Source organism: Sycon ciliatum, chromosome 1 (assembly GCF_964019385.1).
Source record: "Sycon ciliatum chromosome 1, ocSycCili1.1, whole genome shotgun sequence".
NCBI lineage: Eukaryota > Metazoa > Porifera > Calcarea > Leucosolenida > Sycettidae > Sycon > Sycon ciliatum.
Window position 1 is genome coordinate 30,050,191 of NC_088643.1, and position 25,527 is coordinate 30,075,717.

Here is a 25,527-nt window from a genome sequence, read left to right on the forward strand (position 1 = left end):
GATGGTTGTGTGCAGGAGGGTCTAGTCGGCTGAGAGCGCAGTGTAGTGGTGGAGGTGATAATCAACATTATAGTTTTGCTTCAAAGTTATCCCTGAGAATTCCAAATACAATACTTGACTTCCTGTAACAGAGCATACATGCAGCAGCCGCTGAGCTATGCTAGGCTAGATTGGAGACAAATGAAACCCGCTTGTTTGATCAATGTCGGAGCGCTGGAACGCGTCAATCAGTTCGTTATTCTCAGCCACGGAACGAAGTGTGGCAGAGCGAGAGTCCCCAGAGAGACTTGGTCCATGATCCCGCACTGACTATCAACAAATTTAGGTGTCAGCTTTATCTTGGAGGGAAGCATAGTGTCGCCTTTGCTTCGAGAACGGAATGTCATGTAATGACTTTGTCAACCATGGTGCATGGTCAACGGATACTGATGATATGATGCAATGCTGACACTGTGACAGTACAGTAACAGAGTCAGTGTGTCTGCTGGACTGTGCATGCCCGGCCCTGCGTGGTTTGGGAGACCGACTGCACTGTGAGTGTGCCCATGGTGACGTACATGACTATCCTGCATGCAGTTGGGAGGCTGTAGTGTAGACTGTAGTGTAGTTGAGCTCAGTACAAGTACAAGTACAAGGACTTATCATCGGTCACAATAGTGTGATTCAGATCAGGGAGTAGTGCTGTATTGTACTACTCCCTAGCCCTGATTCAGACCAGGGCGGAGTATTGTAAGATTCCCAGTAGTACTTCAAGTCTACTCCCTGATTCACTGGCAATGATCCGCTGGTCGACTCCGTGATGCCACTGCAAGTGTCGGAAACAGCAAATGGACATGTTTGGTGGATCTGTTCCAACCAGTGGACGATCAGTGCAGGCCTAAGCCAAGAAAGGGTATGTACAGTTGGAACGTGCATATATTCACCAGCCACTCCACAGAGTGTGCAAGCCTTTAGACTCCACCAAACCAGAATGATAAAGAAATTCGCTTGTTACACTACTGCATGCATGATTAAGCCACACAGGAAATCTGCCCGATACACCAAAAGTAGGGGCTTAGGCCGCTGAGGGGGGGGGGGGGGGGGGGGGGTGCTTTGGGTGCCAAAGCACCCCCCTCAAAAATGTCGATCTTGGTTCGCAGCTAGTTCGAGAGAGACCATAATATGCAGACCGGATCACATGTGCAACTCTGCACATCACACACTGTAGCTATCCCTGTTCAGACCAGGGAGTAGTAGGTATTGTACTACTCCCAGGTTCAGACCTACAATGTATCGGAAACCAATCCAAATTCAGTTGACTATTTGTCTCGGGATTGGCCATTTTGCAATGAAACTTCTAGTCAAGGGCAACTCCGCTTTGTACAGTACCTGTCGCTGTGCAGTGTCACGTCAGGCCTCAGCAGGCTCAGCACATGATTTGTATGGCACTCCACATCAGGCGCGTAGCACCGCTATTGGCAGTGGTCCGGCCAGGGGGGTGCAGGGGGGATGTCCCCCGCGGAAATTTTTGGAAATTAGGGTGCAAAATCCTGCATTCTGGGCACTTTGGGCATTAGTTTTACTATGGTAGTCGTGGTCGGGCGAAAAAGTGGTCCGGCCGGAGCGGCTGCTACGCCTCTGCACATGTTTTGTTAGAAGCAAAGAATCATACAAACACGCTATGGGTAGAAGTAGCAATGCGTTCTATGGAAAACACACGTCAGACATATCAGTTTGGTCGCGCTACTTTTGGTATAATGCAGCTCTGGCTGTTGATTGGTTGCGTTGGAGGTTGCGGAAAGGCAAAGAAGTTTCTTTCATGTGTTGCAAGTGTGGATACAGCAGCAGAAGAGTGAAAGTAGCGTTGAAGTGCAGCTTGTGTTTGTTGTGGGAAATAGTGTACGTTTGATCAAGGATGCCATAATGCACTATCAAACACGACGTTGCAAGCAGAGAGTAGTAAAATACACATCACTTCTCCCTAGTTGGAGGTTTGCCATTCACTGATTGATCTTCAGCATCAAATGTGGGGCTAATTTTGCCCCCCCCCCCCCCCCCCACAGTCCCCATATTACGGATCAAAATAATATGCATGAAAACCCAACATACATGTACTTTTGTGTGGGGACGTTGTGGCACCCCCTTGATCACTGTCCTGGCTACGCCCCTGAAAGGTTCCCGCAAATCTCAGAAAAACTGACTCCATAAAGTATGGCATAAACTACTTCCACAATCGGTATCTGACTCGATATGCGTGGCCCCCTGCCGGAGTCACAGTTTAATCATGGTAATGATGCTGGTCATGATGATTATTCTTCATTACGGCTACATGTACATGTATTATCAAGAGTGCATAACTCCAAGAGTGTGCAACTGCCTGCACAACCTCTATGCTGTGCTGCGACGGCAGAACTTCACATCACGTGACATGGTTCAAAAGGTTATGCTGGCAAACAGTGCAAAGTGACCACAAGAGAGTTGTACCCAAAGCTGGGCTGCGTACAACCCTGTATCTATCATGCACAGAGTGCAAATAATGTGTACGGGTTCATCACGTGATGTGAAGTTCTGCCGTCGCAGACCCCATAGCTGGAGTTGCACACTCTTGGGTTATGTACTCTTGGTATTATGGTATTGGTTCAAGTGTGATGCTTGTGATTCCCGGTGTGTGCACGTGTGTGCATGTGTCACTCGTAAACTGACTGCACAAAGAGGCTAGAGCACCCCAGCTTACTACAGTGAAACCTGGCTAAGCCGACCGCTCAAGGGACCGTGTGATCCCCGTGTACAGGTGGTCTCCTTATCCAGGATCATTTGACAGTGGACATGACATCCCTTGGTTCTGGTTGTAGTGGCCTCTTGGACAGGTGGTCGTCTTGACAGGTTTTACTGTGCTACCAGTGCAGACACAGCGACTCTAACTCGTATTATTGATGCTTTATAATTACCGTAAAGTACCGCCAGAGCGCCCCGTCTCGCGAGAGCGCCCCACCTTGATTTTACAGCCAGAGAAAGGAAAATCGTATGGCAGAGTGCAACGAAGTTTGTACGATGTGAGAATCTTAGTGTACTAAGGTCACGCTTGGCAGGTTTTGTGTGGAGCTTGTGTCCGCTGGAAGGTTCGAATAGACTGCAAAACGTGCGATATGTGTACAAGGTTCATGTCGTATGACCTACAGACAGCAGACCACCTCCACGAAAGGATGAGATGGTGGGGCGCTCTGGCGGTACTTTACGGTATAGCCAGCCAGCCAGCCATCCAGGTCTATTTCCGTGCCTTCGGTGCAGGCACGGCGATCTTATGGCTGACTACACTGGCATAGCATGGCACCACTCATCAACGTACATGTACATCCTTCAAAGCGGTGAACCCCTTGATAGGCGACAAGCCTCTGGGTCATCCAAATAAAGATATTATTATTAACATACTGGTGCCAGAGTGGTCACTGTGCTAGTGACCAGTGCAGCACACATGTGATTGTGATGACACTCATCCCATGCCAATGACCAGTGCAGTACACAATGATGCGTGATCGTCAAGGATTATGAGGTGGCTGCCACTGTCTGAACAATGGAGGGTGCACCGGTGAAGCTCTTACTTGTAATCGAGTATTGTCAACCGCACAATATTTGCGTCGCTAATTTTTTGAGATCTCCCAGAAGCAGCAAGTTTACGATGGCAAATGTTCGCGGTGCACTGTGGCCACACTGTTGCAGTTAGACTGGTGCAGCATGCTGGCTGTTAGAGTACAATCATTCATGCGTGATATGGATAGGCGAATGTGTTAGAGCTATGATCCATGTGTGCTTCTATTCATGCATTCCCATCAAGAAGGCCATGTGTCAGGTCTATTCAGTACTCTGGTGTCTAGACGTCTGCATTCTATTGTTGTATCACATTACATGGTCGAGTGTTGCCATAGGGTCTTTCTATACCATGTATGTGCGTGCACTGTTATTAGCTATTGCTATCTTTTGTTAGGCCAGAGTTGGTTTTAGCCTAGTTGTGGAGATGTTCAGGTTTTAGTTCTTGGAGAGTTGTGACTGTTTTCAGATCATGAGTCAGTGTAAACAGTGTGTCCTGGAGATCTTTGTGTGTGGATAATCCCGGTTCCGGGGAGAAACGGAATATCTGGTCCTTCGAGCCGGATCTGGAAATAGTCATCATGGAAGGTGAAGATAGGAGTACGCGCAGAAGTGCGCGGTCAACGAGAGGTGTAGCACCTCCCCGTTTGGGTTTTGAAGAAGAGCGCTCGATGCGCAGTAGTAGGAGATCAGGAGGAGGACAGTCCCGATCTTCATACGAGACTCAGCGTCGAGTTCTGGAAGCAGAAAAGAGGCTCCTGGAGAAGGAGCTTGAGCTCGTGAGGTTAGCTCAAGACGAAGCGTCGTCAAGTGGCCAAGGGGCCAAAGGATCGTCCTCTCCCAAGATGGCCTCCGAAGTCTTCGCAGAGGAGCTCATAGAAGGCCATGAAGCTGATGCAGCCGTTGACGCTGGCCAAGGAGATGAGGCTAGTATGGGTGAAGTAGAAGTTGCGCACCTGCCAGAACATGCAGTGGCCGTTTCTCACGATCCAGAGCCGCACGCAGTGCCGAGTCCCAGTGTAGCCGGAACTGTCAGTGCCCACACAAGCAGGAGTTTGCCTGTGGCGGCGCGGTGAGGACTGAGTCTGAGGTCGCACGTGCGTCGACGAATACGGAGCAGGCCAATCTGTCAGGGTTGCGAGTGCAACAAGAGTTTGTGCTGAAAGAGAAGCGCTATCAGCGGGAACTGAGCGAAGCTCAATCAATAGCGGACGCCGAGCAGCGACGTGTAGCGAAATTGAACAAGGATCTTGCGAGCGCTCGTGCAGACCTGTCATCGCTGCAGGCGGAAAATAGGCGAGTCACGCAGGAAAAAGAGGTGTGCGAAGCTGAGCGGGATGTATCGGAAAGGGAACTGCGCGAGCTGCAGCCGCATCTCGAGCGCCTGGAAAGAGAACACCAGGAGGGGCGCATGTGTTTGGAAGATCTCCGCGATCAGAATGACCGCTTGCTGACGGGAGCCGAGCAGGTTTCAGCAGAGCAACACGCGCAGCGAGCTGAACTGCTCGACAAGCTCGAACGCCTTCGCGCGGAGAACGCCAGCCTGCAACAGCGGGCGGATCGAGGCGGAGGCCGAGGGTCGGATGAGCAGCGAACACAGCGAGCGGAGTTGCTAGTTCAGCTGGACCAGCTTCGCGGAGAAAATGATCGCCTGCGGAGGCGTGCGGACCACGACCAGTACACCGCACAGTGTTCTAGTGCGCAGCAACAGGAGCTACGCAGTCGGATTCAGAGCGATCAAGAGCCGGAGGAGATAGTGAAGACGCACCAAGCAGCTGGTTCCACGGTCAAAGGCCTTCAGCAGGATGGACGTGGGCAAGCAGATGAGGGTCTGCAAAGCCAGCTATCAAGGCTCACCGCGCGACAAGCCAAGATCAACACCGACTTGCCAGCGTTCTCGGGTGCAGCAGAAGAGTGGCCAGCATTCCACCACATGTTTCAGTCTACGACCAAGCAATGTGGCTTCACGGAGGCTGAAAACATTCAGAGATTGCGGGTCTGCCTAAAAGGTCCTGCAAAAGAGGCAGTAAGAATGCTCCTCATCGTGCCAGAGAACCTGCCGAAAGTTCTCTCAACGCTGGAAAGGAGGTTCGGGCGGCCAGAACTAGTAGTCACGGAGCTCGTATCGAAGGCGAAATCAGCTAAGCCGGTACGCAGTGACGATGTAGAGACCTTGGTGTCGTACAGCACCTCGGTTAAGAATGTAGTGTTATGTATGAAGCTGCTTGGTAGCTGTGGACATATGTCCAACCCTACCCTCCGACAGGAGCTAGTGAATAAGCTGCCAGTTGCACTGAAGATGCAGTGGGGCGAATACTTGGCGGAGAAAAGGATCCAGATGGATTCCCTCGACCTGGAGGTCTTCGCAGACTGGCTAGAAAATCGAGCAGAGGCTGCGCTGAATGTGGCCGGGCCGTTTGCCAAAGCGGCCCCTCGAGCAAGTAATGCAACAGCTATGCACACCACAGGTGGTCCAGCCAGCACAACTAAGCCAGTGTTGCAGTGCGCCAAGTGTGGTAAAGCGCACTCCCTCACCAGCTGTGATGTCTTCCGCCAACTGTCAGTGAAGCAGCGGTGGGACTTCGTGCTTGGAACATCGCTATGTGTGTGCTGCTTCAAGACAGGCCACTGGAAGTCCGAATGCAGAGGCAGTGGTTGCAACAAGTGCCGAGGCAGACACCACCCTGACCTCCACCAAGAGCGCGCACCTCCGGCCAACCAAGGCTCAACGAGCAGGAGCACAAAGCCACGAGAGAATGTGGTTCCGCAACACAGCACGAATACGTCGGTGGCAACCACGCAGAAGACCGCTTTTATGGTAGTCCCTGTCGTGTTATGCCATCAGGACAAGACGGTGCGGGCCACAGCCATGATGGACAGCGGTTCTTCAACAACATACCTGAAAGACAGTGTGGCAAACGACCTCGGGCTGCAGGGAACACCAACGGCATTTACGGCGTCGGTTCTGGGGGGAAAGACAGTCTCAGGAAAGCACCGTCGCGTAAAAGTGACAATGGCGTCGGAAGACGGCTCATATGAAACCCAGCTGGAAGCATGGACGCAGCCAATAGTTACAGCACCGATGGAGATGATCGAGTGGAACTCGAGGAGACACATGCACAAGCACCTCCAAGAGGTTACCTTCCCGCAGGTGACTGGGGACCAAGTCGACCTGCTGATAGGACTCAACGTGCCAGAAGCGCACAGAGTACTGGAAGAGCTGGCAGGACAGCCGGGCGAGCCAGTTGCTCGAAAACTTCCCCTCGGATGGGTATGTTTCGGTCCCGTCAAGTCGCAAGCGGCAGAGTTCACAGAGACGTCCCTGCATGCGAATGTCAGCGACAGGAGCAACGCAGTTCTCGACGACCTCGTCGCAAAGTTCTGGGAGGTAGAGAGCGTTGGTTTGGTTCCTAAGGCTACGAAAACGGTCGCGGAGGAGGAAGCACAACGTATGGTTGAAGGAAGCATGAAATTGATGGATGGCAGAGTGTCGACGGCCATACCGTGGGTCAGCACCGATAAGAAGCCAGATCTCCCACCGAATCGTGAAATGGCTGAACAGCGACTGAGAAACCTGGAGAGGACTCTGAGGAAACGACCGGAAGTCTACCAGCAGTATTCCGACGTCATCAAGTCCCATATAGCCAAGGGCTACATCCATCCGTGCCAGGAGACAGACCAACAGTGGTTGCTTCCTCATCTGGCGGTGGTACGAGCAGATAAAACTACGACGAAAGTACGAGTGGTATTCGATGCCGCTGCCCGATGCCAGGGCAAGTCACTCAACGACGAGATGCACTCTGGACCGAAGTTGCAGAGAGATCTGGTACACGTGCTGATGAAGTTTTGCCTAGAGCCTATAGCGCTAGTCGGCGATATTGCAGAGATGTTTCTGCAGGTGGAAATCGCTCCAGAAGATCGCAAGTATTTGCGCTTCCTGTGGCGCGACACACCGGATGAGCCAGCCGCCATGTATGAGTTCTCTCGGTTGGTATTTGGGCTGAAGGCATCGCCATACCTGGCATGTCGGGCTCTGAAGGCAACGTCAGCAGAGCACGGCGCATCCTTCAGCAAGTTGGCTCGGGAAGCAGTTGATGAAGCGTTTTACGTTGATGACCTGCTCGACTCACTACCGACTGTGGAGTCCGCCATCAACACTCGACAGGAAGTCCAGAGTCTGCTCGGAAAGGCGTCTTTCCACGTCCGCAAATGGAGGAGCAACAGTCAAGCCGTGCTAGAGTCTATACCGGACGAGGACTTGGCCAAAGAGGCACTGCTATGCATCAGCAACGACAGTCAGCAAATACCAGCGGTGGTGAAGACTCTCGGTGTGGTGTGGGACGCCAAGACAGACACCTTCAGCTATACGCACCGTGCTCCTGAAGAACAACAGTGGACCAAGCGTCAAGTGCTGTCGAAGATGGCGAGCATCTTCGACCCTAGAGGCCACATTGTGCCCTTTACCATGCGGGCGCGGCTGATGTTTCAGGAGCTTTGTGCAGCTGGGATCGGGTGGGACGACCAGATTCCGGCCGAGCTGAACGAGAAGTGGTACAGGTGGTTTGCCGAGCTGGAGCACCTCAGCAAGATCAAGATACAGAGATGTCTCAAGGAAACGGATCGCCCAGCCCATGAGGCATCACTGTCGGTACATGTGTTCACCGACGCTTCGGCCCATGCAACAGCGGCAGTGGGTTATGTCCGAGCGGAGTACCCCGATGGACATGTGCGCATCAGCATTGCGCTTGCTAGAGCCAGAGCCACACCACTGAAGAAAGTCACGATTCCGAAGCTGGAGCTCCGCGGTGCAGTGCTGGGTGTGCAAGTAAGTGCCGCCATCAGTGAGGCCCTCCACATCCCCATGTCCGAACACAACTTCTGGACTGATTCGATGAACGTCGTACACTGGGTGAGGAGTCCGGCTAAGAACTTTACTTCAGACGTCGCTAATCGAATAGCGGCAATACAGGAGTCGACAAAGCCGACGCAGTGGAGGCACGTGCCTGGAAAGATCAACCCAGCAGACTTGCCAACTCGGGGGGTGAAGGCCGAGGATCTACCCGGTAACGAGTGCTGGTGGCAAGGGCCTGCATTTCTCCGCAACACCAAGGAGTCCTGGCCGCAGACTGAGTTGACCAACAAACCGCAGCTTCCGGGCCAGGTGAAGCGACGTGCCATTCAGCGATTAGTGCCGTTGACTGCAGACGGCGAATGAGAAAGAGACATATTCATTATTGACTCGGTCAGAATACTCTAGTACTGTGGTGTGATTGGTCACTTTCATATGTTTAGTCTTTGCATATTTAGCTACACGTATGTTTGTAGAGCACATCGTTCATCTTTTGTTCTTTTAGGCTCTGAGGGGGTTGCCTTTTTGGTTTCTTGTTTTGTTTCACCCTCGGAACTCCTCGTGTGAGAGGGGGAGAATGTTGCAGTTAGACTGGTGCAGCATGCTGGCTGTTAGAGTACAATCATTCATGCGTGATATGGATAGGCGAATGTGTTAGAGCTATGATCCATGTGTGCTTCTATTCATGCATTCCCATCAAGAAGGCCATGTGTCAGGTCTATTCAGTACTCTGGTGTCTAGACGTCTGCATTCTATTGTTGTATCACATTACATGGTCGAGTGTTGCCATAGGGTCTTTCTATACCATGTATGTGCGTGCACTGTTATTAGCTATTGCTATCTTTTGTTAGGCCAGAGTTGGTTTTAGCCTAGTTGTGGAGATGTTCAGGTTTTAGTTCTTGGAGAGTTGTGACTGTTTTCAGATCATGAGTCAGTGTAAACAGTGTGTCCTGGAGATCTTTGTGTGTGGATAATCCCGGTTCCGGGGAGAAACGGAATACACACATACACACCCACTGTTGAAGTTTGATTTCACGATGGTTTCGTGTTATGAGAGAGAGAGAGAGAGAGAGAGAGAGAGAGAGAGAGAGAGAGAGAGAGAGAGAGAGAGAGAGAGAGAGAGAGAGGGGGGAGGGATGGAGAGAGAGGGGGGGGGGGGGGGAGAGAGAGAAAGAGAAAAAAAGATAGAGATAGATAGGTAGAGAGAGAGAGAGAGAGAGAGAGAGAGAGAGAGAGAGAGAGAGAGAGAGAGAGAGAGAGAGAGAGAGAGAGAGAGAGAGAGAGAGAGAGAGAGTCACGTTAGGGTATAAACAGGCATATGTGGCAGCTGCAAACTGATCAGTCGTGCAAGCATGACAGTATGTTGGAAAGACTTGTGTCAAAGACAGTACAGTATAATGCTTGCTCCTCAAATGTTCTTTGAACAACCCCCCATGCAAGTCGCAACTCCTGTTTTGAGTTGTTTTTCTTCTCTCTTTTTCTTTCCCTAATAGTTGCTGTTACACTCACTGATCCTTATGCACAGATATACAGCATTCCCTCACTAGTGGGACCATTGTTATTAGGCTAGGGCCTGTTTTGGACTTCCCACTCTAAATAAAGAATACAAACAACAACAACAAACAAAACAAGAACTCAAGTACGAAGTACATTGCAACCAGCATGCCAGTTTCACTCCTATTAATCTTTACCAGTACATGTAATTCTAAATTTCTAATACTTGTCAAGTACGATGTCACAATGGCCTACAATAATAATTTTACAATTGTGCATGTGTAGTCATTTCATGTAGAATGTCACAGTACATGTACTACATACAGCATCCTTGCATGGTTCAATTGCATGATACGACTGCATGTCACACGCGGTATCATACATCACTCAACATTCCAGTCATTGTCGGTGTGAAAGTAGCAAGTTGAAGATCTTCTTTTTTACTTCTCTCCTCTGCTCTTCGGACATTCTCTCAAGTTCGTGATTGACAAACTGTGGGAAAGGAGCAGCAGGTTGACTTGGACACAAGACTGGATGCGGGCATGGCGGCACACACTGGCAGTGAGAGGCCGCCGTCGCTGGTACTGCTGCAGGGCGAGCAACCATCATCTCCAACTCTGTTGTTCTATGTGTATGTGTAAATGTAGTAGCAGAGTCACCTCTTGTACAACTAGCTGGTGTAGGTGTTCGTGATAAACCCAAACTGGAGGATGGAGCGAACGCTGACATTGCTATACTAGCTGCCGATGACATACCAGCTACTGGTCTATCTGCTTGCTGCTGCTGTATGCCATTGCTAGTAGCAGGACTGCTGCCATGATGCACACCTCCGGTCGCAGTACTGATGGCATGTATTGCATGTGCTGCATGGTGGGGAGTGGATGGTTGTGACCAGGCAGCGAACGCCTCTGCACCACTCCTGCTGCAGGCTGCTGCCGTGCTCAGGGCAGTGGTGGCATGGCATACGCTGAACGCTGGATTGCCGCTTGCCATTGTCGTCATTGTCACAGCACTACCATCGCCTCTACTGTGATAGTGCTGCTGCTGCTGCTTGTTGCATAGGCTACTGGGTCGCTGGAGCCGTGCGGCAACTTCACACAGTGATGACTGCCATGACGAATCCAATGCCGGCGTCCGGTTTACGATGTGCTCCACAGTGCTGGTGGATCCCCTGGCTATCTGCAGCCGTGCAGGATCAACATGCTGCTGCTGTTGCTGCTGACTGGATGGGCGTTGTGCTGGAGTGGTGCAGACTGATCTCAGCGTACTGTCATTGCGCTGATCATGCCCACTGCTACATGCCGCCTTCGCACAACTATCATTCTCACCACTACTCTCCTTCTCCTGGTTATTCGTGGACGCTGCTGCCCGTACACCCGCTGCTGATTTAGCGGCGCGTGTAGCTGCTGCAGATCGTACCGCTGTCGGCGTTGCTGCTGCTGGCACTGGTGATGTCAGTGGTGACGTCAGCGGGGTGTCCTCTTTCAGAGCTGCTGCTATAGATTCATTACAGTCACCCAGTATGTCGTGTAAGTCCGAGTAGAAGGGCAAAGATGTACGAAATTGCTCTCCATTTTGCAAGCGCTTCTGTATGACAACATAGGCCGTCTTCAAGCGCTTCCACTCGCGTCTGACACGTGCCGCCGACCAAACACCAATCGCCTGTGCGATCTCCTCGTAGGCCTGCTTCAGCTGGTTCTCTACTTTGAACCGAATCCTGCCACTGCCCTTCTGCGCCCAGATCACCCGACGCTCCTTCACCATCTGTATGAGCTTCCGCCGATGCTCAATGTGATCCTTGTGCTGTAGGCTGTCTCTTTCAGGCCGAACCGATTCAGACATTCTTTCAGTAACACAAGTCTCAATTTTCTGATTGTCCATTGCGTTAGGTCCAGCTACTTGTGATCGCATGAACAAGTGCCAAGATCAGCGCGACTGTTTACAACAATGTTCATTCAAACCTGCCAAAGCCCAAGGGTGGCTTGCTCAGTATCGGTGTCAGAAGACAAATCAAAAATAATGGTGACACCATTGCAATAATGACATATGTAGATCTACCATCTGCGCTGCATGCCCACAACTAAAAAAGTCAGTATTTCTTTCACTCTCGCAACCGCGGTACCGAAGACGCCATAATTATATATGCAGGCAGGTAATGACGTAACGACAAGAATAACGGCTGCCCACTAGGCTTTTCCGGATTATGCGTTTTTTCTTGGTCTAAAATGGAAATGGAAAGTGTTTTGGAAAACCCCTATAAATCAATTTTTTTTTCTAAAGAAAATGCAAAAAATTACCCAAAAAGCACAAAAAATGCCGCCGTTGCCATGGTAACAAAATGGCGACAGCTAGTCGCGTGACATTTGCGAAGGACTAAAGGGACCCTCACTTAATTTTTACCGACTTTCGCGGCAAAAAACACATTTCGACACGCGTGTGTGCTGGACGTCTAGTCTGCGCGTGCACGACAAGACGTGTGAGCTGGCTGACAAGTGAGAGCCAGGGAGTCGCCAAGTACCGGCGTTTGACGACTCCCGGCCTGGTGAGAGCATGCATGCAATGATGCATGCATGTCCAGCTGGCGGGAAAGGGAACCTATTTTGTAGATCGATGGGTTGAATGTGAAATTGTGGATTGTACACGAGGTTTGTTTTGATGTTCTGATACTTGTTGTAATGGCTAGTGATCTTGCAAACTGTTTAAAACTGTTACTGTGACTTTTCCAAGTCCTACTGATATACCTTGTCAAATCAGATGCCCTGTAGTAGTCTTGGTGGAGGCAGACTGGAATGCGTTGAATTCGTAGCTTCTGAAATTGAAATTTATTTTTTCTTGAGTGACACTGACAAGCGATGGCATTGGCGACAGGAGAACTTTGCTTCCTTCCAGGAGAGCTGCATCGCAGTCGGATCCTGTCCATGCACATGCGATCATGCTGTGTTGTAGACAGTGGAGAGAGCTAATTTTGACCCAAGAAAATAGTTTTGAACATTCATGAAGAGGATATTGTTGCTGTAGCTAGCTGACAGACATAGCCTGTGGCAGTGGTGTATGAAATCAGCTTGCAAGGTCTGTAGCAACTTGATCATGCAGAGAAGGAGCTGAACTGCACACGCACTCGCTACTGCTCTCGCAAGATGATTGGCTTCTCTCCAGTGATCCAGCCCCCTCAACGCATGGATCCACTGCGCTTTGTCGTCGAACACATCAACACGCCTGTTGACGTTCACTGGGAAAGGTATCACTTCACGATGAGGAGCACACAGCACTCGTGGAGGCTTGTGCCGGGTGAGTGGCTTCTCTCCAGTGATACAGGCCACCTGGAGGCATCGGGCCAAGTGCGTTCTTTGCCGCAAGGGCCATATCAAAACAGCAACACCAGCAATGCCACGACTTCCTGACTTCAAGACAACTGGACCACATCAGTCATTTGCCATAATTAGTGTCGGCTATGTCATCCCCTTCTATGCACGCCAGGGTCGAGATCGGTCACTACTCAAAGAGATATGTATGTGTGTTTACATGCCTGCTGACTAGGGCTTGTCATTTCGAGGTTATCTCTGGACAACGACGGTTTTCTCCTGGCTCTTAGACCCCGATTCACCGTGCGACGTGGTGTGCCACAAGAGATGCAATCGGACAACGGTACCAATTTCCGTGTGGCTGATCAAGAGGTAAAAGCAGCTGTCAAGTTTCTCGACAACTTCAGACTAGCAGCAGAAAGGTCATACCGCGACATTACCTGGTACTTCAAGCCACCAAGTGCACCACACTTTGGTGGTGTGTTCTAGGTAATGGCCAAGGCAATGAAACTAGTGCTGCATGAAGACCTTCAGCTGCTATTGCCACAACACTTTCTCATTGGCCATGCTAGGGCAACTGTTGCTGCTGAAGCCAACACATCTACAATGACTCAAGCTCACCCAAGAAAGCGCTGGGAGTTTGTGCAACGTATTGTAGATCAGGTATGGAAACGTTGGCTGAAAGAGATTGTTCCGAAGCTAAGCATCCAAGTGATGTGGTTGCTTCAACAGCATCACCCTAAGGAGATATCGTGCTTGTGATGGATAAGCACACCGCAACTGCACACTAGCCACTTGGACGTATGCTTATGACCTATCCAGGTAAGGATGGTGCTGTTCGGATAGTAGAAGTTTAAGTAGCTGGGAAGGTATACAAGCATGCAGTTCATCATCTTGAGCCACTGGAAGTTAAAGGTGCAAGTACTGAGCGAACTGTGATTGTTTTCATATTCATAGTAAAGAAAAAAAGACCAAAGAACTACAAGTTATGCTATACTGTCCACTAACACCACCAGTTACTTGACAATCAGCTCATGCAATAACAAGAATTATAACATTGCACCAAACTGACCGACAGTACTGACGTTCTACAACAAACTGGCTATCAGCTCTAGCACGTCTTGTAGGTCCTTGGTCCTTTTCTTCCATCCGAGTTTTCATATTCAAGTTTTCATATTCAATTGCCATTGTTTTTGTCATGTTTTTCTTCTTGTTGTCTTCGTCTTTTACTCACTCATGTGATATTTATCACTTTTCTTTCACGAGCGAGATATGTTAGATTTAATCTCCTATTTCTGTGTAATTTACATGTACTACTGTGTTCAATGGTGGTGAACCACGATGCATTGATCATCATGAATGCATGTGACATGTGTCACAGATCTGGTTTCTATTGCTGGCATCTATTACGCCTGGCTGCTTTCCGCCTTGGATTTGCATTCACAACTAAATGTACAATTATTTCTGCATGGCTACATGCATGTACGGTGCAATGCTGTTAAAATTTATGTTGTTGCCTGTTCATAATGTCCTGGAGCTGGAAGGACGCTAGTCTTACTTACTTCTTCTACTTCTTTTAGTTGTTGCTATCTTGCCTAAATGGGCAGTTAATGTTTGCAGCAGTTGTGCTTCGGTTCATAGTTGTATCAAGGAAAGTTAGAACATATAGTTCTCTGTGCTTGTAAGACCACAGTGTAGCAAATGTAACACCTTGCATGCTGGAACTAGCTGGCTGCACACATGCACTCTTAGCCACAACAACAAATAGCACCCATGCACTCTTAGCCACAACAACAAATAGCACCCGAATATATACCCTCCAGTTGCATGAGAATAGTGTTGTACATCAGTAGTACTAGTAGTACTATATTCTATCACAACGAAACCCAAAAAAGCATGATGGGAATAAGTGATCAAAGTTGAGAGAGTGTGTGTGTGCTAGTGTTCATGAGAAAGCAACAAAAAAAGAGAAACTGAAAGATAGAAACAGCTTGTGCCGGTGTGTTAGAGAGAGAGAGAGAGAGAGAGAGAGAGAGAGAAACTGACAGACAAAGAGAGACACAGAGATAGACAAAGAGAGATACAGTGTACGTCAACAGAGAGTGAGAGAGACACACACACACACAGAAAGAGAGATGGAGAGACAGACAGAAAAAGAGAGTAAGTATGTGAGAAAGCGAGCCAATACTTCGTGCCGAGGTTGACCAATACGCGATCAATAATCCAGTCAAATAAGGATAGAACTTCAAAAGAATTTATTACAGCAAAGTACATTGTAGATACACAGGTTGAGAGAAAAAGAGAAAGAGCGACACAGAAATCAAAAGACGCAGAGAGATACAGTGTATGTCAACATGCGTGTTGAGATGTTCAACGACAAAGTGCAGTGGATTCATGCTTTGTGAGTGAGTGTGAGAGAGAGAGAGAGACAGACAGACAGAGAGAGAGAGACACACACGCACCGAGACAGAGAGAGAGAGTGAGTGAGTGTACGTCAACATGCGTGTTGAGATGTTCAACGACAAAGTGCAGTGGATCCATGCTTTGTGAGTGTGTGTGTGTGTGAGAGAGAGAGAGAGAGAGAGAGAGAGAGAGAGAGAGAGAACGAGAGAGAGAGAGAACGAGAGAGAGAGAAAGAGAGAGAGAGTGAGTGAGTGTACGTCAACATTCGTGTTGAGATGTTCAACGACAAAGTGCAGTGGATCCATGCTTTGTGAGTGTGTGTGAGAGAGAGAGAGAGAGAGAGAGAGAGAGAGAGAGAGAGATAGAGAGAGAGAGAACGAGAGAGAGAGAAAGAGAGAGAGAGAGAGAGAACGAGAGAGAGAGAGAACGAGAGAGAGAGAGAAAGAGAGAGAGAGAGTGAGTGAGTGTACGTCAAGATTCGTGTCGAGATGTTCAACGACAAAGTGCAGTGGATCCATGCTTTGTGAGTGTGTGTGTGTGTGTGTGTGTGTGTGTGTGTGTGTGTGTGTGTGTGTGTGTGTGTGTGTGAGAGAGAGAGAGAGAGAGAGAGAGAGAGAGAGAGAGAGAGAGAGAGACAGAGAGAAAGAGAGAGACAGACAGACAGACAGAGAGAGAGAGAGAGAGAGACAGAGAGAGAGAGAGAGAGAGAGAGAGAGAGAGAGAGAGAGAGAGAGAGAGAGAAGAGAGAGAAGAGAGAGAGAGAGTGTACGTCAACATGCGTGTTGAGATGTTCAACGACAAAATGCAGTGGATCCATGCTTTGTGAGTGAGTGAGTGAGGGAGTGTGTGTGTGTGTGTGCGTGTGAGAGAGAGAGAGAGCGAGAGAGAGAGAGAGAGAGAGAGAGAGAGAGAGAGAGAGACGCACACACCCACACACATACATACACAGAAAGAGAAAGACAGACAGAAAATGAGAGTGGGTAGCATCAAGAAGTAGAGACTATACCAGCAGCTTCGACTAATATACTTCAAGTTCTAGTTGGATGTGTATTGAAGACAATGGTAAGGGGGGGGGGGGGGGTGTTATTGGAGTTGTTCATGATCAACAGTGTATCTGCTAGGCGCATGTTGCATCCATTGGTCCTGTTTGAGTGACAGTAGGCGTGCAACAGGACAATGTTGGTGAAAGGCTGCATTACCAAAGAATTTGGAGAGAGAGAGAGAGAGATGCAGTGGATTCACGCTTCAAGGTGGCCTGCATCACTGGAGAGAAGACACTCACCCAGCACAAGCCCTATCAAAAGCCACGTGCAGTTCATCATCGTTGAGTAAAACAATCACCAGTGCAAGCTGAATGGCATGCTCCATGCCTCGCTTCAACACACCGCGCGGTATTTTTCACGTAGCTCATCATGCTTCAAGGTAGCCTGCATCACTGGGGAGAAGCCCCTCACTCTGTACAAGCCTTCACGAGTGCTGTGTGCTCCTCATCGTGGAGTGACACCTTTTTTTCCAGTTATATCTACGTCAGGCGTATTGATGTGCAGATAAGTCATGCATTGAGGCAGCCTGTATCACGGGAGAGAAGTCAATCACCTGGCAAGAGCAGTAGCGAGTGCGTGTGCTGTTCCTCATCGTGGAGTACCGTTAAAACTAAAAAACATGCGCCAATGGAAGTTGCTTCAGCTCCTTCTCTGCCATGATCAAGTTGCTACACAGGTCCTCATCGTGGAGTCGTATCTTTCCAGTGTACGTCAACAGGCATGTTGATGTGTTCCGCGACAAAGTGCAGTGGACCCATGCTTTGAGGCGGCCTGAATCACTGGAGAGAAGCCAATCACCTTGCGAGAGCAGTAGTGAGTGTGTGTGTAGTTCCTCGCCGTAGAGTAACGTAGAACATGCACAAGTGTAAGCTGCATGGCACCCTTCACATCTCGCTTCAGCTCGTTCTCTGCCATGATCAAGTTGCTACACACCTTGCACGCTGATTCCATACACCACTGCCACAGGTTATGTCTGTCAGCTAGCTACAGCAACAATATCCTCTTCATGAATGTTCAAAACTATTTTCTCGGGTGAAAATCAGCTCTCCACTGTCTACAACACAGCATGATCGCATGTGCATGGACAGGATCCGACTGCGATGCAGCTCTCCTGGAAGGAAGCAAAGTTCTCCTGTCGCCAATGCCATCGCTTGTCAGTGTCACTCAAGAAAAAATAAATTTCAATTTCAGAAGCTACGAATTCAACGCATTCCAGTCTGCTTCCACCAAGACTACTACAGGGCATCTGATTTGACAAGGTATATCAGTAGGACTTGGAAAAGTCACAGTAACAGTTTTAAACAGTTTGCAAGATCACTAGCCATTACAACAAGTATCAGAACATCAAAACAAACCTCGTGTAGATCCACAATTTCACATTCAACCCATCGATCTACAAAATAGGTTCCCTTTCCCGCCAGCTGGACATGCATGCATGCATGCTCTCACCAGGCCGGGAGTCGTCAAACGCCGGTACTTGGCGACTCCCTGGCTCTCACTTGTCAGCCAGCTCACACGTCTTGTCGTGCACGCACAGACGTCCAGCACACACGCGTGTCGAAATGTGTTTTTTGGCGGGTAGTCGGCAAAAAATTAAGTGAGGGTCCCTTTAGTCCTTCGCGTGACATTTGGCACCATGGTGATCATTCATGGTGATCGTGAAGTACCTATCGCTTGCAGGGAGTCGTAAAATACCGGTATTTTACGACTCCCTGGCCCAAAGTGGGTCAAAATGGACAAAATGCATTTTGACCCCCAAAATGCAAAAATATGCAAACACATAATCCGGAAAGGCCTACTGCCCACTGCCCAGTGCCCCCCCCCCCCCTAGGGCCCATGCCCACATAACACTGCAGCTGTCCTATCCCCCCGTATCAGAAATTCCGTGCAGAATTCTGCGGCTAAAAACAGTAAATTCTGCGCGAGTTCTGCAAATCATTCTATATTCTGCAAGGAAATCGAGCGTGAGAACAGATCGAATCTCAATGCCTCGTAACTAGAGAGGTTAAGATGCCTTATTCAAAATTTAATAATAATAATAAGATTCCCTGACTGATACTTTGAATTTGACGTTCTCCCAATCCTTCCAAAAATAATAAGATGCACATTATTTCCGACGTGACGCGCAATTTCACGTCAAATTTGGCGATAACTCCAAATTTCGACGCAAGCTGCAGGTCACTCGCCTTGTTTTTCGACGCGCGAGGGAGTTGTGTGACTCCCTGCTCAGAACCAGGGAGTAGTACCGTACCAATATAGGTAATACATGTACCGGTATTGTACTACTCCCTGCTCAGAACCAATATATACCTGGAGAACCATACATTGCCACGTTGGCAAAGCACGACCAAGAACGACCCCATGCATCTGGAAATGCTGACAGAAGTAAGAAAGACCGTGAAAATCCCATTGCTACATCTTGGATTTGTGAGTTTCCATGCCGCCCCTGTCATGTGGGTGGTCGCCGGTGTTGTGGTCCCATTCGCCATAGGGAGTTGTACTCAGTTTGAGTGTTGGTGTAGTTCAACCCCATAACCCCAAGAGTGTGGAACTCTGATCTCCAAGCTGTGGGTGCTCTGCACGGCGTTCTGCCTGCATTACATAGTGAAGTCTCAGAGGAAAGCGGACTTAAAAGCAGGAAACCGCAGATCAATAATGACACAATGGCTCGTGGCTACGTAATCTGGGCAGTGCGCAGCGCAAGACCCCATATGCAGAGTTGCACACTCTCAGTGAGGTTATGTACTCTTGGCATCAGTGCCAGTGAGTAGCAAAAAGCACACCATAGATTCTGAGCAAACCATGATGAACATCATAGGTATTGTTGTACTCAATGAGGCTGCTGCTGCTGCTGCTGCTTCAACATAATGCTTTTGAGCCAGCTTGCGCAAAGCTGCAAAAATTATTATCTTGAAGAATGAGATATTGTGCTACATCACAAGACATTCTCATGAAGGCCTGACCTGCCTGTGAGGTCTACCAGCCGGACCAGTCTGGAAGGCTCAATGAACAAAACCCGATGATGACTGGTCACAGTGGTCGTCACTTAGGTATTAGCTACAAGTCATACAGCTGATCAACAACTTGGCCGCATAATGGAGGCGACTGCAATGTAGTGTCACGGCATTCAGGCCCTGGGCAGTGCCGAGATTACAGAGGCAAATATCAAACGTTTCAAACTCCGGTACTGATCAGTGCTGGTGGCGGTGGCCGCATTGGGAGGAGGTGCAGGTCTTGGCTGACCTGTGATTTCCCACCCGGGCCCCTGGCGTCGCCAGTGACGACTGACGAGCAGCTGAAGTACATCAGTAGGCAGTGCCAGTGTTGGTGGTATTCATGTCTGTGTGGCACAGTGACACACAGTATGCTTAAAAGTCTGCAGGGCTACGTTGCTGCGGCTGGTGACGCAATCACATTTTCTTCGGCTTTTCCGACAGCGTATTCACGAAGAACATCGGCGCGGTTCAGTAGGTGATACGACGTAGGAGGGCCACGGATAATGTCCCAGTCGTAGTACGAGCGCTCGCCCAAATCCGTGATCCACCGTGTAGAATAGTGACCAAGCTGATTTCTGACAATCGTACGCACAATGGCAATGCGGTCCAGGTAATTAGCACCGCTCTCAGCCAAACACGGAATAGCCTCCACAACGCTCTCCTCGCACGCTGCAACATGAGACCATCGCTGCCGTATGAGCATTCTCAGCAGCACGGCCACCTGCACGATGGTCCAGATTGCCTCACGTCGTCGAAACTTTGCCCGATAAACAGCTGGATTCACGTGTTCGAGGCCTGACCAAAATACTCCGTAGTATGTGAATATGCCAGCAATATACAGGAACGGCGCTTTCAAGCAGCGCTTCAGTGGCATGTGCTGGCTTGCTTCCACAATGCCTGTGCCCATGACAAAGCGTAGCTCATCGCGCGGGAGCTGCAGCTTACGCTTGACAATCTCGGCGTTGACTGTATCCCAGTCAAACGTCGCCTTTCCAACTTGAAGAGAGCTAAGGGTAGCCGGCGCATCACTGTCCGTATCCAGTCCTTCAAAGAAGACGGCGGGTAAGCAGATAGTAGCACCACGCGGCATCAGTGGGCTGCCATACACAAACGGTTCCGTGAAGCGATCAAACTTGTTGGACGCAAAGTCTCTGCTGATGACTAGGCGTATCCGACTGTCCTCCAATCCCAGATCTCGTTTCAGCTGCATGAAGTCCTCTTGTACAGTATCCGGCGGTACGAAGTGCTGCCGCGGTGCCAGGCCAAATAGGTCAGGGCGTAGTCCTCTCGCATACGCACAACCCAATCCAAGCGATGCTACCACAGCATAGTACTTCAAGGCTTGCTTGTTCAGCGCCCATATTTTCAGTGGTCTCCAAAAGGACCTCCAAATCACTTTCCAATGATGCTTCGTCAAGTAGTTATCTATCTCCACCGTCCTCGCACTCTTCAGCGATGTCCTCATGTTGAACAACGCTTCACTGCCAAACCGCTCGCGATACGCAGCCTTGTCCTCGCGAGTCTTAAAATGGGCCAGCGGATTCCTGCTGAAGCGTGGCTTGCGAAAGGCCATCTTTCAATGTTTGTACTTCAGCCGCTATGGTATATTTCAAAAAATGTTGCTCTCCTGTTACACTAGCAGCTTGCGCCTGACCACAGTCAACGCCGATTCTTTCAGAACATACGAATAACTATAGCTGCAGAAAACCGTACAGTATCAATCTAAAAGGCACGAGGAACTAACGTGATATCGACCTTGTCTTCTCTTTCTTGATCAAACCTTCGTCTTTGCTTTTCACTTCAAAAGGTCTTGTTCAACACATACAAGCACACCAGCTTTCTTCTTCAAACGCACGAAGATTCGATTCATATTTATAAGATCATGATCATAATAATCAGGGGATGTGAAAAAAAGATTCATAAAAAATGTCACGAGACAGAGATTTTTATGTGTGCCCAGCAAGTGAAGAAGTTGGGGTTTCCCCTAACCGGAACCATGCTAACATCACCAAGCAAGCTAGCTACAAAAAAGCTGTCGATGCTCCAAAATCCTCTTCAACTAATATCAAGAGTACATTATCATGATTATGTACTCTTGCTAATATTAATACAGTCATGTACTTCAAAAAGTTCAAAAGACTTCGACTCACATTTTACTTCTTGTTCACGTAATCGTTACTTGGCAATTGGCAGCATTTGCTTCGCGAAATCGGATGCTATTACCAGCAGCCCATTTAGAAATATGGAGGAGATTATCTAGGCTCAATAAATGCTAAGATCGAATGCCTAGTGCAGCGGGCATACATTCAGGCAACTGTTACTTGACGAGATTGGCCCAATACCTGTTTCGTGCATTTCTCAGGGGTTGGCTGAATTATCGTGCCTGAAATGGCTTCGAGACTTCTTGGACGTCTTTCCGTTGGTGGTCGTGGCGTTTTGAAGGCTGGTTCCTGGCCGCGACTCTCAGCAGTGACGAGTGCCGTGTCAGGGAGGAGAGCATTCTCTGGCCTATGCGGACCCGTGGCGAAGCAGGTGAACTGGAGCGGCTCTGGTTGGCAAGAGCGCCCCATTCAGAGTGTTGTTACTAGTGGTGGTGGTGCTGTGAGGGTGCCATGCAGAGGGTACCACCAGACTGAGCTGGAGGAGGAATTCGAGCAGAAAGTGGAGGAGCTACGTGAGATGGATCGTGGACAGCTCACAGTCACTATGAACAGGCACATTGACGCATACTATAACCAGGTTAGTACGGCATGCAGGCCACTGACGCATACTACAACCAGGTCAGTACGGCATGCAGGCCACCCATACTGATTATAACAAGGCCAGTACGGCATGCAGGATGCAAGAATGCAGTGGTGCAGAGCGCGGTGTATTCTAAGTGGTTCCCGCTGATGTAGCTGCGTCGAGTGGCCCGGATACCGTCGGCCAGCTTACGGTGGTAAACACAGACGGTGTTCTTTCTCGAAAGTAGAGAGGTTAAGCTGCACGTTATTTTTGACGTGACGCGAAAGTTCAGCTCACGTTATTTGGCTCGCTCGTTGGAAAACAACGTGAGTGACCTGCAGCTCGCGTCGAAATTTGGAGTTTTACGCCAAATTTGAAGTGAAATTGCGCGTCACGTCAAAAGAAACGTGCAGCTTTTTAACCTCTCTATTGGTAGAGTTACCTAGCTATCCAGTTACCTGGTACTGGGTATGCCGGGCATGAACATGCCATCGGCACATACCGCTGAAGTGGTGTATCGATGCTCCTGAGGATGCGCATATACTTTTTTTTGCAATACACTGAGCGGCTCAGCCTCGCCTCGTGGCTCATGTTTACAGAGGCACGCAGGCGGCAGTGTTTCCAGGCTGCCCAGAAACCCCCTACGGGCTTGCAGCGCAGACACCGATGCCTTTGAAAACTGCTGTAAAACTCTCCTGAGTGCATGCATGTGCAATCACCGATAGTACAAAGAGACAAGTGCGGTGCATGCTACACGCGTGCACTTAAGTAAGGTGTGAAACTTCACGAGTGCTTTGTCCGCACCAACTAGCTGGACAACTGACTAGGGTCCTTGTAAAGTTCTCTTTCATGTTGCGTATTTTAATACAAAATTCTTAGATGTGAATGAACCAAAACACATTGAAAATAGTAGTGCAAAGTCCCAGATTGGGCTTCTCAGGAGCTTGGAATTTGAAGACACCCTAAAAGCTTTTGACGGGGCCGCTGCACCCGCCCACCCCGGAAGGGGCTCCGCCCCTTGACCCCGCTAGGGGACACCCCAGGAGCCCCATCTGGAAACCCTCTCCCAAACCCTCCCGGCTACGCACCTTTTAATACACAGTGTGTGGCAGTGCATGGTACGGTTGCAAGCAGGCGCTCCAAGGCCATGCGGCTGCTGAGACCCTGTCGGTGTAGTGAATTGCATGACCGTGTGTCTTGTCCGCCTGCTGAGCTAAACATTCAGATAATTACACTGCAGTGCACATAGATTTGAGTTTTGGAAATGATCTAGTGAGTCGTTAGATGACTTACAGGTCTCCTGGAAGCCCGGACGCTTTGCCAGTCCAACGTGTTTGAACAAATAATGTGGTATTGCACTTGCAATATCGGGACTCACCAGGGGAGTCCTACCGAGGGTCGGATTGAATCTGGCCTGTGATGGTCATGATGGAAGTGAACCAAATCACCGATCTAGTATCTACCCAGGATGCTATCGTCCTCATGATCAGCTTATCTACTACAAGCACAGTACTACAAGCACAGTGCTACAAGCACAGTGCTACAAGCACAGTGCTACAAGCACAGTTACAAGCACAGTGCTACAAGCACAGTACTACAAGCACAGTGCTACAAGCACAGTACTACAAGCACAGTACTACAAGCACAGTGCTACAAGCACAGTGCTACAAGCACAGTGCTACAAGCACAGTACTACAAGCACAGTGATCGATGTACAATGTACTTTTTAAACACAGTGATTGATATACGATGCCGGGGTTGGTAAATAATCAGGATCGGATGGAATTTATGCATTCTCTGTAGTCTCTCTCTCTCCTCTCTCTCTCTCTCTCTCTCTCTCTCTCTCTCTCTCTCTCTCTCTCTCTCTCTCTCTCTCTCTCTCTCTCTCTCTCTCTCTCTCTCTCTATCTCTCTATCTCTTGTTTGCTATGATTGCAGGCAGTGCGTGGTCCCTGCACAGAAGATGGGGCAATGATCGGTGCTGGTAGTAGCGATACACTGCGCGAGGCCATGCTGGAAATGTGGGGTAGTCTGGAAGATATGGAGACGGTAGGTAGGTCTTTGCACTCTTCCACTGCAGTGACTTGACTCACTGGCGAAGGGGCGACTCCCCAAGTGTATAGAGAGGTTCAGTGACTCGTTTGTTTCATATGAAACAAGTCCATGGCATGGGTCAGATCTGAGTTGGAATCTGGTGAATATCTTGTAGATTGGATTCGTTTACACACGTCCGGGGCTGTTTGATTCGTAAGTAGCTCTGAGAGTACATTGTACCAACAAAGTACATGTATACACCATGGAAAAAAAAGAGGTACGCATCTAGTACCCGTATTTCTGTTGTTGCCTCTTTGCCACTGTTTCATTTACTGTCGTGTCTCCATGGAAACGAGAGAGCTTGGAAGCTCAGGGCCCTACGCTATGCTTTTTTGCCTTGATGACCTAGCCAAAAAAAAAGCATAGGGATGTTATAAATTTTTCATTTCTCCTATTTTTTTTTAAGACATAACCTGGGATTCGAACCCGCACTATCGCCCTGCATGCATCCCCCGATACACTTCGCATACATACTAATTCTTCCAAGTTGCTTCACGTTATGATCTTGCATTTGAAAGCCCTATTTGAATATTGTGGCCAGCTGTTTATGGCCAGCCGTCTTTGATGGTACAATACGGGACAGGTACGGTCGAGGGTAATACGACCCCATCTACCACCTTGATGACCTAGGCAAAAAAGCATAGGGATGTTATACATTTTTCAATTCTCCTATTTTTTTTTCAAGGCATAACCTGGGATTCGAACCCGCACAATCGCCCTACATGCATTACCCGATACATTTCGCATTCATACTCATTCTTCCAAGTAGCTTCACGTTATGATCTTGCATTTGAAAGCCCTATGTGAATATTGTGGCCAGCTGTTTGTGGTACGGTACGGTACGGGACAGATACGGGATAGCGCCAGACGGAGGTCCGTCCGCCACGAACAAACAAACACCAAATTAAAGCTGTGTGGACCCTGGCTAGCGCCCGACGTTACTGAAGTAACGTTGTCTGCATAGCTACGGAATTGAGGCTCATATTGTTCTGAGTCACTGAACCTTTTCTAATGCATTACACAATTCAAACACGAAATTAATTCCCTTTCTTTTCGTGT

The 25,527-nt window shown here is 49.1% G+C and overlaps 1 protein-coding gene across 2 annotated transcripts in view; it reads left to right on the forward strand.

Annotated features, from left to right (window-relative positions):
- The first annotated feature begins 746 nt into the window (after window positions 1–746).
- The window catches only part of LOC135822216 (enoyl-CoA delta isomerase 3, peroxisomal-like), a 30,858-nt gene continuing 6,077 nt past the window's right edge, over window positions 747–25,527 (forward strand). Inside the window, exons 1-2 of one of the 2 annotated variants that reach the window (XM_065334947.1) lie at window positions 747–892; window positions 24,313–24,423. In XM_065334947.1, the coding sequence (XP_065191019.1) occupies window positions 800–892; window positions 24,313–24,423 (204 nt within the window). In that variant the 5' untranslated portion in view covers window positions 747–799. Of the gene's footprint in view, window positions 893–21,741; window positions 22,391–24,312; window positions 24,424–25,527 lie in introns of those variants that run through there. The other variant, XM_065334938.1, reaches the window with a different exon arrangement.